Source organism: Lagopus leucura, unplaced genomic scaffold (assembly GCF_019238085.1).
Source record: "Lagopus leucura isolate 7727_CA_CO unplaced genomic scaffold, USGS_WTPT01 Super-Scaffold_100012, whole genome shotgun sequence".
NCBI lineage: Eukaryota > Metazoa > Chordata > Aves > Galliformes > Phasianidae > Lagopus > Lagopus leucura.
In genome coordinates this window covers 18849557-18864598 of record NW_024962267.1, presented here as the reverse complement: position 1 = coordinate 18864598, position 15042 = coordinate 18849557, and the positions used below count along the sequence as shown (strand labels likewise).

At 43.2% G+C, this 15042-nt stretch overlaps 1 protein-coding gene across 3 annotated transcripts in view; it reads right to left on the bottom strand.

The window, feature by feature from the left end:
- The window catches only part of UBE2F (ubiquitin conjugating enzyme E2 F (putative)), a 66036-nt gene that overhangs the window by 50602 nt on the left and 392 nt on the right, over nucleotides 1-15042 (bottom strand). For 2 of the 3 annotated variants that reach the window (XM_042874218.1, XM_042874220.1), the window contains exons 2-4: nucleotides 12926-13059; nucleotides 5539-5568; nucleotides 1663-1728 (exon numbers count right to left, since the gene is read on the bottom strand). In XM_042874218.1, coding sequence (XP_042730152.1) covers nucleotides 1663-1728; nucleotides 5539-5568; nucleotides 12926-13043 — 214 coding nt within the window. In that variant the 5' untranslated portion in view covers nucleotides 13044-13059. The remainder of the gene's footprint in view (nucleotides 1-1662; nucleotides 1729-5538; nucleotides 5569-12925; nucleotides 13060-15042) is intronic. The other variant, XM_042874219.1, reaches the window with a different exon arrangement.

The window sequence follows — 15042 nt, the reverse complement described above, 5'->3', positions numbered from 1 at the left end:
CCTTGGTATGTGTTGCGTTCTGCACTGAGAGAGCTGTGCCAAGCTGTCGCTGATCACAAGATTCTGTACCTGAATTATGCACAGCTGAAAATAGATGTTTACTTTGGGCAGGCTACAACTGCAGCCACTTCAGCTGTGCAGCTATATTTGGAGCAAGAAAATGTTCATTAAGATCATCTCATTCCCGAGATCGTTTAATGAAGCCAGCACAAAAACCATGCGCTGCACTCAGCAATTGTCTTCCAACTGCAACAGCTTGCACAGCAGTTAACAGACCAAACAACCTTATGTCTTTAGATGCCTTAAAATTAGTACAATGAAGCTACCTATCGCTTTCGCATCAAAGACAGTCCTGACTTGCACTGTGATGATCCTCTGAAATCATCTCATTTCCAAAACTACATAAGCAAGTATCATTTAAACTGAAGGACAACGGAGTTGTTACAAACAGGCGACACTCACTAATTAAATGCAAATACATCTGCACAGAACGAGACGTTAGAAAGTTCAGTAATAGCACTTATATATATTTTTTGTTTTTCTTAGCATACTGACAAGGAAAATCGAACTCGTTTTTCCGTACCCAAAAGGAGTCACACTAATGAACTCGTTAGCAAAGATTCCTGCTGCCAAGGAAGCGCCGGTCGGTTCGGGCCAGCAAAAAAGCAACACCGACATCTAGCGGTCATTTCCTATCAAAACAGTGCCAAAAATGTTCCTCTAGCTCTACAAACTGTAAAGCATTATTTGCACAGGTAAGACGTCTCCAAGACTGACACATAGCATGCAAAGCCCCGTCCATAAATATCCACAGGAAATCTACACCGGTAAGAATTTGCTGGCTCGGTTGCAATGCCTCTTAACTCAAACGTTTCAGTGCACTGCACACATCAGTGTCCTCATTTGAACTGCTGCACGCTCTCAAAGATGATTTGCAGTAAAAGCGTTCCTGACGTTTCAATAGATGATCTTCCATGCAAGTCCATCCACAACAGACACCGTTTTCTAATCCAAAACATGAGCAAACTCCGTATTTTCTGATTACTATTAAGAATCTCACATGGAAAAGATGAATGCACAAATTAATTTCGAGGCAGTTTTTACTGACCAACAGGCCAGCAGTGTACTTCAGGCACATTAAAAGATCTAGCTTCCACATACTTGAATGTTTGAAGACATTTTTAAAGACCAAGAGACTCCCACTTTTTAAGCATCTTCAGATATGCACAGATTTGAAGTTTTCCAGCAGTGTTACATCACCTGCCCTTTAAATACCACAGAATCAAGCAATCTGTATGTATAAATAGGAATAAATCTGGAGTTCAACAGAGCTGTAATACAGTCATTTCTCTAGACATGGTCCACACTTTGTTTTTGAGGGTTTTTTTGCCAATATATGACTTGAAATAGGCTCAGTAAAATGTCTTCATTCAAAATGAGCCAACAAGACTTGAATACTTGCTGAACTTGCTATATTTTGATAGCAATCTTACTGCAACGTAGTTCTCAAAATCCAGCCCAATTTCCTCATGGCCCCTATGAAACCATCACTGCATTACAGCTGTCATTGACTAGAAAGTTTACCATATTCTATAGACCTTGAATTGTGTTTCCACCACAGCAACACATACAGAAGCAAAAGCTATAGGTTTAGAAAATTACCTGGGATTACGGTTAGCTGAAAGTAATGAAGCTTGTTTGGGTCAGGAAAATTCACTTTACATGTACCTGTTAAGCAAAAGAACAATTTGCATCAGATAACTGTTTGTCCACTGTTGAAAAAACATGTATCATCTTTCACATCCCCTGAATTAGCACCCTGATTAATCCCTGTGTTCCAGTTCACTGATTTCCCATACTTTCTAAGTGTCTTTTCTCCATACAGTTGTAGGTTACCTGCAATAACTCCATTTTTTTGAGCTGGGAGGGAGAAGTTGATTTCCTTTCAGTAAACCATGTTGTCTCATACTCTAAAATGACACAGGAATAGGTCTTCTATATGGACGCCTAGCTCTAAGCTGAGAAGACAGCATGCAGAATCAGCATCCTTTCCTCAGAGATTCCCTAACAGGAACACATATACCTTTAACACTTGATCACACACAGCACTTTCCAGGAAGTCTTGCCACCACAGCTCTATGCTAGAATGGATTTATACCTGCAAGATGCAATTAGAAGCATGCTTTACTGCTTTACTCACCCAAAAGAGAAGCGAAGCTGCTGTTCAGCTGTCACACTGAACAAAGCTGTTTCTCAGCCTGGCTGAGTGCCACAACCAGCCTATTTTATTCCATCCAAGAGCAAGTTTCAAACCCGTAACAGGCTGCCAGAGCCTTGCCCTAGCCCTTCAGAAATGAACTCATGAAAAGTAAATTACTTTTTCAGGCTTTTGCACAGAAGAAGGGGAGAGGGAAGAATCTACATTTCCTTAGTGCTCTTTACTGTGAACTGTATTACAGAAATTTTATGTTAAAAAGCCAATTCAAAAATTAACACTGTATTGGCAACGTGCACTTTTTAACTCGTGAGGCAAGTATTTCTCCCTACCCAAGGCTTCACAATCAGGAACTGCTTCAATGTGGGGCACTGACTCCAGACACTCCAGACAGTGCAATTGCAATTGAAGCTGCTACACCATTCATAAATCAACAGACTAGAAATCAAACAGATACTGCAGCCATATGCAACAATAAAGACTGCCTCAGAATGCCTACATACAACTGCTACACATCTCTGTCCTGTTTAACTTTCAAGTCAGTGATTACACCTACTAAGAGTGAAGCAGCATCAAAAAGCAAAGGAGATGATTTTATTCTCAAACTAGATGAAATTAAGGACAACAGTGACAATGAAGAACAAGAGTAAAAAGAAGAGGAAACATCCATCTGTGAAGTTGTGCAGGGGCTGTTACGAAAGTAGTCAGCAGCAGTTCAACAGATGCAAATTCATAGCATAACAGCCCTTTGTTTGCCTCTGATGACACAAACTGAGCTGCCTTCTCATGTACAAAGCTGGTCTTTTTTGATTATGGCACAGAAAAGCTATCAAGCTGGCACTAGAAGCTGTGTACAACCATGCATACATTATTATCCATATAATGCAGCCTTTAGCTTCTGAATCCATCCAAGCTGGCTGTACTTTTCTCCCTTAACTAAGAAGCTACACAGCATCAAAAATATATAGATCCCATTTGCCTATAAAAATACCTACAGCTGCACACACACTCCAGTAATGCATTCACACTGTAAAAGCCACAAACCCTGATATACATTTCTCAACATTATCCTACTTTAATCCATTTCTCATTCATTATCTTATAGAAGAGACTAAGCAAAAAGTTGAACCAAAAACTACCGTGAAAAAATCTCTATAATTGTCTTTTAGAAAGAGAAGCATACAGAAAGAAAGTGATAATGCTTCACATTATCCCTTTTAGCTCTTCTGTTCTGTGTTTTTTCCCCTCAATTCCTCCCATCAGGCAGCCTGCATGCTGAGAAGCCTGATTGTTGAGATCTGACAGCTGATCTGGATTTACAGGCATTAGCAAACACAAGAGGCTCAGGAGAAGCAGCAGAGGTCTAACCTAGAGGGAAAAAATGGCCAAACTTCCCAGATGGAAAAGGCACACTACGGGTTATCTGCCAGCATAATCAAAGAGAATATTCACCACTTCTCTCTGAAAGATAAGAGCAAGGCACATTCACCCTTATGTGAATGCACGGCAGTAGCCTGCATGCATGCTCTCAAGACTGCAGCAAGCAGCTCACACCTCTTTCCCTGCAGGCAAAGTGTCTTAGATGACTCTGAAATATGAGCATGGATGGCAGGAAGTTACGTAGAGCAAGTGACAGGTTCTGGAGCTGCCCCTGAGCAGACTGTGTGGTAACTTTGAAGCAGAGATGGCAGGGTGCTGCTGTTCTGGTCAAAATCTGAGAGGAAAGAGAGCTCAGCTTTGCCACCAACACTCACCCTCAGCAACAACCACAGAACTGCAGGAGCCCTTTATAGAAGGACTTCATATTTTGTTATCTGTTACAGAACTAACTCTCTGAAGCTAAGGATCAGAAAACATGTATTTGATAGCAATAAGCCATTTACCCTGTGCTCTTCAAACTCCATCTTAAAGCATCCAGGAACCATTCTGGCATAAGATGTGACGATACTGAGCTGGGTGGATACTGGCTGACACACCAGAAGGCTGTGCTGCCTTCAACAAGACCTGAACAGACTGGAGAGCTGGGCAGAGAGGAACCTGATGAGGTTCAGCAACAGCAAGTGTAGAGTCTTACAGCTGAGGAGGAATAAATGCACGCATTGGTACAGGTTAGGGGCTGACCTGCTGGAGAAGAGCTCTGCAGAGAAGGCCCTGGGAGTTCAGGTTGGTCATGAGCCATCAGTGTGCTGCTGTGGCTAAGATGGCCAACGCTGTCCCATGCTGCATTAAAAACAATGTGGCCAGCAGGCTGAGGGAGATTCTCCTTTCCCTTTGCTCTGGTGAGGCCACATCTGGAGCATTAGTTCTGGGCTCCCCAGTTCAAAACAGACAGGGTCTCCTAGAAAGGGCCCAGTGGAGGGAGATAACGATGATTAAGGACCTGGAGCAATCTCCTGTAAGAGAGGAGGTTGAGCAACCTGGGACTGATCAGTCTGGAGAAGACTGAGAGGGGATCTCATTGCTGCTTACAAACATCTAAAGTGCAGGAATCAAGTTGATGGGGGCAGACTCTTCTTGGTGGCAAGCAGCAACAGAACAAGAGGCAATGGGCAGAAACTGGAACAGAGGAAGTTCCATACAAACGTAAGGAAGAACTTTTTTTTACTCTCAGACTAGCACAGCACTAGAACAGGCTGCCCAGCTTGTGGATTCTCCTCCTGCTTGAGGGAAACTGCTTTTGAAAGGGGGGAGGAAGGGAGAGGGTTACAATTAGGGACCTCAAGATGTCTCTTCAAACCCCTATAATGCTGAGATAACATATAATGCAGATAAGATTCCAGGGCTAAAAGCACTTCATCTTGCCTTTTTTGTTTGTTTAAGGAATATATATATTTTTTTAATTAGTATTCTTATTTTTGTTAATACATCTACTGCTTAAGAAGCACACTAGGCTACAGCTTGCATGTGAAATGTGAAATGAAAAAGCACCAGGTTAATGTGGTTCCTGAGACCTGAGCCATTTGCTCTGCTACTAAATGAGCATTTCCTGGTTTGGAATTAAGGTGAGACCAGAGGAGAAACAGAAGCAAGGTAAGAAGTGTGCTCTTCAGCTCCAGAGTGTTCTGTGAGAAGGAACTTCCCACTCTACCAGCAACCAAGTTGTGTCATGTCACTGAATGATCAATGCTGCTTCCAAAGGACACTAGCAAGGATCTACATCTCTGCAACACCTTAAGAGAGGGCAGAGCAAGCCTGCTCAAACCTAGGCCAGCAGAGCTTGGCACAGCTTGTTAACACATCATTAGCATTCATACTTCAATCCAAATAATCACATCAACAGCCCTATTCCCCTTAAAATGTATGCCATTGAATGCTGTACTTACAAGGTAAATTAGCTTCAAGTTCCGCAACCTCTGTTGAAAGAAAAGAAACATACCATTACTTATGCAAGCAGAAAGCCATTCTCAAAGTCCAAATTGGCAAATCTAATTTAAACCTTGCTGTAAATCAAATTTCACTTAAGATATAATTAAGTCTCACGGAAGATTTACATTGAAATTTCTCTTTAAGCCACACAATTCATTACTGAAAAGGCTCGTCTACCCTGCAGACAACGCTTCCCTACTGCAATGAGAGGGCTCAGCTCTGCCAAGAGAGAAGCACCAGAGACACAGAGCCCTACCACTGCAAAGAGTGGCACCATCCTGACCTCCAACCTCATAAGGCTCTAAAATACAGAGGGCCAAAACACAGGAGCAAACCAACCTCAAGAAGCAGCTGTACCTCAATGGAGAAAACAAGCACAAGAGGTTCACAGTCTGCTGGAATTGCAGCACTCTACAGCACCTACCTGCTCATGTCCTTTACCACCCTCGGCTACAGATATCCTCAGGTTACACATTGGTTCCTTTGGTGAAGCCTCCAAGCATGACAATACTGCCTGCACACTTGGGAACAGCTACAGAGGCTCTACTCAAGAGCACTGTCATACAAGACAGCACCCTGCCTGCATAAACCAGCATTAAGAAAGTCAAAACCCAGAAACCTTCATTTGAAGCACTTGGCACAGCAATCAGGACAGAAATATCAGCTCCCATTGCACAGCTCCCCCCGTAACCTCAGCACTGCTGAATACTCTCAGAGCAGTCAGACTTTTTGCTTCAATGCCTGTTAGAAATTTCCCCTGGAGCATCATTTGCTATGGATATGCACTCCAACTGAAAAATAAATTCAGGTTTCTTTCTATTCACTTTTATGTCCCACGCATAGAAATTCAAGGTCATTCATTTGGAAAAAAAGAAAGTAACACCATTCAGTTGTGTAGCACTTAGAAAAGCTTATTCCTAACTCCCTCTCTGTCACACTACCCTCTCTGGAAGGCCCACTGTTTTCTCCCTCCCTCCTGCACCACAATGAAGCCTTACTTTCAACTACTTGAATCTTTCACAAGAGTATGAATAAGATGCAGGAAGGCACCCCCTCCTCTTACAGTTCCAGGAAACCTAATTAAGTGTATATTTGCATTTCCTGTAGACTTTTTTTCTCCACCTGATTTCTCACTTCACTTTCTCTTCTGCACAGAAACCAATGATTCATTTAGGCTAACAACATTAAGAGATCTGCACACCAACTCTCAGAAATGTACGCCCAAAGAAGATTACAATTGTGCTTGAGATATAGGAAAAGTTTTTTGACACAGAATTCAAACAGATCTCACAATTAAAAGCTCACCAGCTCCACAGAGCTCTTCCTATATCCATGCTTACCAAACCTCTGCAGCAAGCACAATGCTTCATGTATTTCTTCAAGCACCCAGAAAGCAGGACAGAGGAATGATGAACACTTGGAGTAGTGCTTGCTAGTGCTGATCCAGTGCTGTGCAAACCTCAGAGCTTCTCAAGCCCTTTCACAGCCTAGAAGGCTGACTGCCAACCAGAAGCAAGCCCAGGAGCAGCACAGAGCTCTGCACCATGCTGGTAAGGCATCCAGGGAGGTCTGAAAGGCAGAGAGGTGTCAGAGCTTCTCTGGGGAACACGCATGGTGCAGGCAGCCCAGACCCTAACCAGCTCCTCATCAGCCAGTCTGATGTCCATGAAACATTAATCAATCAGGTGCAAGAGCACACCTACATCAAGTGTACTTGCAGCATCCTCTAAGCACTTGCCAGAAGCAATGCACTCAGCTGGACCTGAACTGGCTGTCATCCCTGACACAGACAAGTCGAAGCTTCAGCAGTGAAAGAATCTCACTGAAGAATCCCAACGAAGAAGAATCTCACTGCACAGGATTACCTGCATACATCACTCCAACACCAGTGGAATGCTTTAGTTTAGTGGTTCCAGATGCTACAATGAAAGGGTGAAAAGGCAGGGACTGAACTTAAACCTACCACAGGCTTTGGACAAACTGAATGCAAACTGGTGACGTCTCACAGCAACAGCTCTCAGAACTTTATGAAAGCTACACTACACACGAGTAACCAGAGCTATTTATAAATGATTTCACAAACAGTAATTCTCCCTAGTCATGACAATTCTCAGGACAGAAATAGGAACACACATTCCTGACAAGCATATAGGCATATGGCTTACGATAGACCCACGTGGATGTTATATTCAGTAACACAAACCATAATCGAGATGTTCTGCTCTCTCCCCTTACCCCAGCTCAACAAGGCAGGACATAAGATGGTTTATTTACTACCCTCACCACTGTCAGGCCACGTGCTTCCCACTGCAACACAAGGGCACAGAACAAAAGGGGTATTTCCTCAACTGAAACAAACATTCTCACCCACAGCAATACATATTTCTCCCTGCTTTTGGCCCCAAAGCCCCTCTTCTGCTTCTGTCCCTGTTTAATGTTAAATAAAAAAAAAAGTGAAGACATGAATGCAGCATTTTCAAAACAATGTCTCAGAATTTCAAGAGTGCTTAGAATGTCTTCTTTTAATTCTATTCTCCACCTTGCAATTTTATCACCTACCACTATGACAAGTGATATTACAGTACCTAAAGGTTTGAAAAAAGCCACGATACAGATTCTCCTGATTTTTATTTACAGAGCACATTCACTTCATGTGATCAGTTTCTCACTCCTTCAGGATTGTACAAATGCACACTTGAAACATTTTCAAGTTAACTAAATCTGGTTGTAAACTCAGACACGTTGAAGATGACCAAGGAATAAACAACACTAACTCAATGTCTTAGGACTTAAGTTATTACAACCTGACATTTGCAAGCAAGTAAACAGCACCAGTAAAATAAAAGTGGACGATGTTTAGATGTGGTTGCTCAAACTGCTGCTTTTTTTGCAGTGCATTTGTGATCAATACCCAAACACATGGCTACAATTGACATCCTGGCAGGACTGCTGTTTTTTAATTCAATCTCGTAGTCATGCTCATTAGATAACACTAATCTTACATGACACTTCAGAAAGGATCTGCCATCAAGCTCAGCACTGCAAAGCTTTGAGCATCCTGCAGGAGCAAGCAAGTGGCCACTACTTAAACTTGATGAAGCAACCTCTTAGAAATGAATTTACAGCTCTTTTAGCACAAAAAAAAAAAATTGTGCCCACACTGGCAATCTCAAGGCACAGCACATCCTGACACATCAGTCACCACTTGGCCTCTTCCCAGCCCAAACCTTCTCACACACTGCAAGCAGCTACATTATAATCAATCATACCTACATTAGGTAAATCATACCTACATTATCACTTCTTCCCTCTTTCAAGGCAGCACCAGTCAGGCTGTTGATCTACAGTTACCTTTCAGAAGATTGTAAGCACTGTCTACACTTCGCAGTGGCTGTGGTGACAACCATCCAGCCCGCAGACAAAATGCCACTCATCTATGTTCCAGGCTGTGCACACAAAACATGGAGGACAGTGGTGTTATCACTGTGACAAAGGCATCCTTCAAGGAGATCCTATAAAGCTTTCCTGGACTGCACTCCCTGTCATCACAAGTAAGGCTGTCTTCACCCCCACATAAGAACACAAAACAAAAACAGAAAACAAAACACCATAAAACAACACTGTCTGGGTGATGCCTGTAATCAAATTGGCCAAGACATTTGCCTGCAGAATCTGTCAGACCATTGCCAGCTATCCATGGGTTGGGAATAGGACAGCATCACTCCAGCACACCATCATCCTTGAGCAGGCAAACAGCTTCCATACCTTGGTTTATACATCACCACCAGCTTCCAGGGCTAGGTGGGATTTAGGACATGGTGCCAAAATCATCCTCAGCTAACCTTCCAATACAGCCCATCATATGTATTTACTGCCCCTAAGGCCAATGCACAGACCAGCTGTCTGCTGTTCTGCTGTCTCACAAGTTAATGCCTATTTTGAGGCCAAAAATGATACAGATATGTTATGGAAACCAACACTATTAAGAGGTACAACTGAACCTATTCAGATCTCAGCACAACTGCTGGGCCTTTTCTTGTCTCCCCCTCCACCAGAATTTATTTTCCTTTATGTGAAAGACTACTTTTCAATCCACAGTTGCCAGGAGATCAAGTTCAGCCTTTCAGCTGTACTGCAATCTCTGTGTTTGATGCCTCCAGCCTATAACAAACATCAGTAACAAGTTCTCCTTACCACTGCTCTTACAGACTCCCCCCAGCTCGGCCTCCAATCCTGCACAGCCCCATACAGTTGCACACCCAACTGCTGTTTCAGTTCCATACAATAAAGCAGCAAAAGGCACCTACACTGGTCTAAATGCAAGCACCCACCAGGCACACACACTCTCAGCAGGCAGTCCCTTGCTTCCAAACTCCTCCTGCAGACCTAGACAACGTGTCCTGAAAATACCAGCACCATCACAACATACCACTCAGGCTTCCAACACTGCAGATGCTGCTTTGGCTGACAGACCTTTAGTGGTTGGAGTGAGTTTTAGCAATTTTTGTACTCATCTCAGTACTCATCCAGCTTAAAGCAAACCATAAAAGATGATATTCCCACAAAGGCTTTACTAGTCTAGCTACTAGATATTCCACTCACTCCCAGCACAGTTATACTGAACTCATCTAATTCTGCCACCAGTTCTCATTTCCATCCAGCAACCATTCAAAGCAGACTGACAGCTGCTCCTACAGCTCTTTTGGAGGGCCATGTGATACACACAGACCATGATGTAACACTCACGCTCGTCAGAGGATGCTGCCAGTGACCTGCTCTTAATATCTGTCAGTTTGGCCCTCAGCTCATTTAATACTTAGCCTGTGCTGGTTTTATAATGGTAATAGCAATTACAGTTTCAGTAACGATTTCCTATAGCTTACACTCCTTGCTTTCCCTGCAAAAGAAGAAAGATGCACAGGGTTTTAGTCATAAAAGTGAAAAATGCAAATGCTCTAAAGGTACAGTAGAATTTTTTATGTCACTTCAACTACAGTTTCTGGTGTAACATGAAGTGCTTTCATATTATACTGCTTTTTTTCTCTGAAGTCTGCACTTGTAAGCTAATGAGAATCTCAGAAGATATACACTTAGCATTTTAGTTTTGTAGTTCATTCTGGCTGAAGAGCCTGTTTCATTAGTCTGATGCCCTTCTCCCTTCAGAATTGAAGCCAAGTGCAGACTTCCAAATTAGAAGTCACAAGCAATCTCATTTTTTTGCATCAGAGTTTAAAGTGAATTGAAACTCTCTGTCCTTACAGAACTATAACTGCCAGAAAATTGGGAACATAATGTCTACCTGAGGCACTTCCCACTGCACTGAAGCCTTAGCAACTGCAGGGAAACCATGCTCCAGTGTAAAGCCCTCCATCAGAATTTACCCTAATTAGAAAAAGCCACACATAAAGCAATAGTTCAGTAATACACTCAACCAAACAGTTCAGAGCAACTTCAGGACGCTGATACATGCCCAGAAAACATGAATAGTTTGTTTAACTCATACAAATCCTAACCTTAACAGCTTACACATCAACAGCAATATACTCACACTGGCTCACTTTTAGCAGAAACATCAATCTAAACAGCTTATTCCAGTCTACTAGATCAAGCTGCACAGCTCAAGCACTGAAGCACTCAACTAGTACCAGAAGGAGTAAATCAGGCTTTAGGCCCACTATAACTGCAAAGCACCAGCACTTCAGGATTTTTATCTAACAGATCATCTGAGCTACAGAGAAGTGCTGTCCTCAATTTCAGTTTAAAATAGTAAAATTACACAGCCTCAAACTACCTCAAACACAAACTACCTCAGTTGCCCTGAACTGCCACAAAGCACCAATGCAGACACAGATGTAACAACCTAAACTAGCCTTCCTTACACAGTGCTACAAAAACAAGGGGTCTATTTTTCCATTCTCAAGTTCTAATTTAACACCCAGTGACTCTAAGTAGAAGAAAAAAATTCACAATACATATTTTGCTTGTTTTTAAAACTTTTAAGTTTAATGGCTTTATCTTTACCATTAATAACACAAACACTGACATTACTTTTAGGATTTACTTTCCTTTCACAGGCAGCTAGTCTTCCAGTCTTCCTCTATTTGACATATGGCAATACTTTTCTCCCTTGAGAGATATGGATTTGATGGGTAGACTGTTTGATGGACAAGTAACCAGTTGTGAGATTGCACCCCGAGAGCAGTGATCAATGGCTCAGTGTCCAGATGGAGATCAGTGACAATTTGTGTCCCTCCAAGACCAGTACAGGGTCCACTGCTCTTTAATGCCTTCATCAATGACATCAGCAGTGTGATTGGGTGCACCCTGAGCAAGTTTGCAGATGACACCAAGCTCCCTGCTGTGATCAACATAGCCAAGGGATGGGATGCCACCCAGAGAGACCTTGACAGGTTGAGCACTGTGCTCAGGTGAACCTCAAGAAGTTCAATAAATCTGAAAGCAAGGTCTTGCACCTGGATCACGGCAACACCCACAATCAGCACAAGCTGGGGGATGTCAGGATAGCAGCTGAAAAGGACTGGGGGTGCTGGAGGATGGCAGCTGGACACGAGCCAGCACTGTGCCCTCGCAGCCCAAAGCCAGCAGTACCATGGGCTGCATCAAAAGCAGCGTGGAGGAAGAGGATTTGGCCCTCTGTGCTGTGAGACCTCACCTGGAGAGCTGCATCCAGACGGGGAGTCCTCAGTACAGGAGGGATGTGGACCTGTTAGAGCACGTCCAGACAAGGGCCACAAAAACAATGCCAAGAATGGAACACCTCCCTACAGGGAGAGGCTGAGAGATCTGGAGCTGTTCAGCACAGAAAAGAGAAGGCTCTGGGGAGACCTGAGAGCAGCATTTCAGTATGTAAAAGGGGGCTGCATGAAGGAAGGGGACAGACTCTTTAGCAGGGTCTGATGTGACAGGACAAGGGGAAATGATTTCAGACAAAAAGGGGGGAAATTTAGATTGGATATAAAGAAGTTGTTGTTATTGTGCTTTTCTGGTTTTGTTTTTTTTGTTTTAATATTTTTACAGAAAGGGTGGTGAGGCACTGGAACAGTTTGCCCAGAGAGGTGGTGGAAGCCTCGTCCCTGAAGACATACAGCATCAGGCTGGACGGGGCTCTGAGCATCATTTGGAGCTGTAGGTGTCCCTGCTCATTGATGGACTAGATGAATCCCTTCCCATTCAAAACATCCTACAGTTCTGTGATAAGCTCCACATAAGTCACAAGCAATATCAAACACTCCTGGAAACCATTTTATAAACATTTAGTACTGCATCACTGCCAACAGGTCTAAAAAGTACAACCCACAAAATTGAAATGTAAGTTCCTTTCACCTTTAACAAGCAATTTATCTCGTACAGACACCCTCCGAGTGGAATCAGAAGCTGGATTGGATGCACGGGGTCCTCTGACACCATCATCCCGCTTCAACTTGCTTGCCAGAGTGAGCATTACTGCTGTCTTCAGTCTAGGAAAAAAATACATAAGAATGAAGTCAATTACCAATACTCAAAGCACTAGGGAAGGGGAAGTACAAAAATAGACCCATGCTACACAGCTCTGGCCATATTCTTCACAGTCAAAGAAAAAACAGATCACTTGACTGCAGGTAAAGACGTGGAAAAACTATAGAGTTTGAAGAACAAGACTTTGTTTCAGACCAGAACACTGACAGAGCTGCAGCCTATCAGGCAAGGAGGAAGTTCAGTTTTTGCTGGCAAAAGGTCAGACTTTCATCACTATTTACAACCTTGTTTCCCTGCACCATCTACCACAGCATATCGAATCACAGCGAGAATCCCACTGCCACAGCCAGACAACCTGTTCCCACCATCCTCATCTGTATCTCCTGTAACAGCATTCAGAACTGCTTTCTGCATCCAAACAAGAGAGGAAGAGGAGGGCAGTGCTTCCTGGAACTACTCTGCAGCACTGGGAAGTGAGCTTTGAGTCAGATAGCAGCACACAGCAAATGGAACAGATTTAAACTGCCCAATAGTGACAGGATGCACTCTTCACAGCACAGCCATGAAGTTACATGTGGACATTTGGTAACTGAAACAAAGAGAGATTTTTTGCTACATCAATCCTCCACATCAGAAGAGGACTATGATGATCAGTCACAGCAGGAGTCGGACAGAATGCCAAATTCTTAAAAGCAAAGTCCTCTGCCTGAACATTTTGATGCTACTCCTACTTTAAGGCAGTTCATTCTTTTAAGAAGTTTCACTCTTATTATTAGTGTGGCCAAATCCAAATTTCTACTGACAAGATCAATACCCTTTAGGCCTCACCACCACTAGAATGGTAATGTTTACCCTTTAACCATACAGTCTTTACATGAGCTAGTCTGAACAGAAGACCGGACAGGTATGGTGCAGCAGTTCCCAAGACACGAAATAGGTGCTCATGCAATATCAGTTGAGATACTCACAGTGCAAACGGTCAAGTGAAGGAACTACTGAGATGAAGATGAGCACAACATAAAATGACAAGACTAGAAACAAGATTTTTATGTCCGCTCCAGCTCTACATCTCTCATTGCTTCTTTCTTCCTAAGCATGCCTTGAAATCAGCAGGTCAACAGTAACAGCAGTTGCTTTGCTGATTGTGTTCATTCCAGCCTTAAAAAAATCAGGTGGGAGAAAAAGCTTCCCTGGCCTGTCAGTCTCCTTGGCATATCTGCAGGTTTGTGAGAAAACTGAGGGATTTATAACAAACCACATCAGCACCGAAGTACCAGCATGGGGAAGAAGAGTAATCAAACAACTGCTGTGACACTTGGGCATTCAAGGTAGAGGACTAGAATTAGATGAGCTTTAAGATCCCTTCCAACCTAAGCCATTCTGTGATTCTGTGTAGAGGAGAACATAACAGATAACTGAGTAATGAGGTTTAAAAGAGAGGAGAAACATGTGTTTTGTTACAAGAGTACCCAACAGCACCACTCCCTGATAAGACACACAAGAAGGCCAAATTCTCTGAGGCTGATAGGTACGTGTCTTACATTTCAGATCCAGACTGAAAACAGTAAAACCTGGAGCAAACAGAAATCCAGGTTGCCCAGCTAAAACAGGCTCGGTTGTGTTTTTCCCCCCTTCTCACACTGTCCCAGAGAAATAAAATAAGCAGACAAAACGGTGTGCTTTCCCATGAAGAAAGGCAATAGCCGGTTTTAACGAAAGAAGTCCAAAAAACAAACAAAAAAAAAAAAAAAAAAATCCACAGAAGGGAAGAGACAGGAAAACGGTGACACGGGCTCCTAAAAGCAAACAAACAGTAACAGAAACAGAAAAGAAAACCTACGAACTGCAGACAGCCTCCTAAAGGCACCACGTCCAAACGAAACCGGTATCAGCGGGCATTAAGCACCTCGCTACCTGCGTCCTAAAAAGCTGCGGCAACCAGAAGGCACGCACCAAGGGGCCGAGCCCCAGCGCTGCCCCCCCCC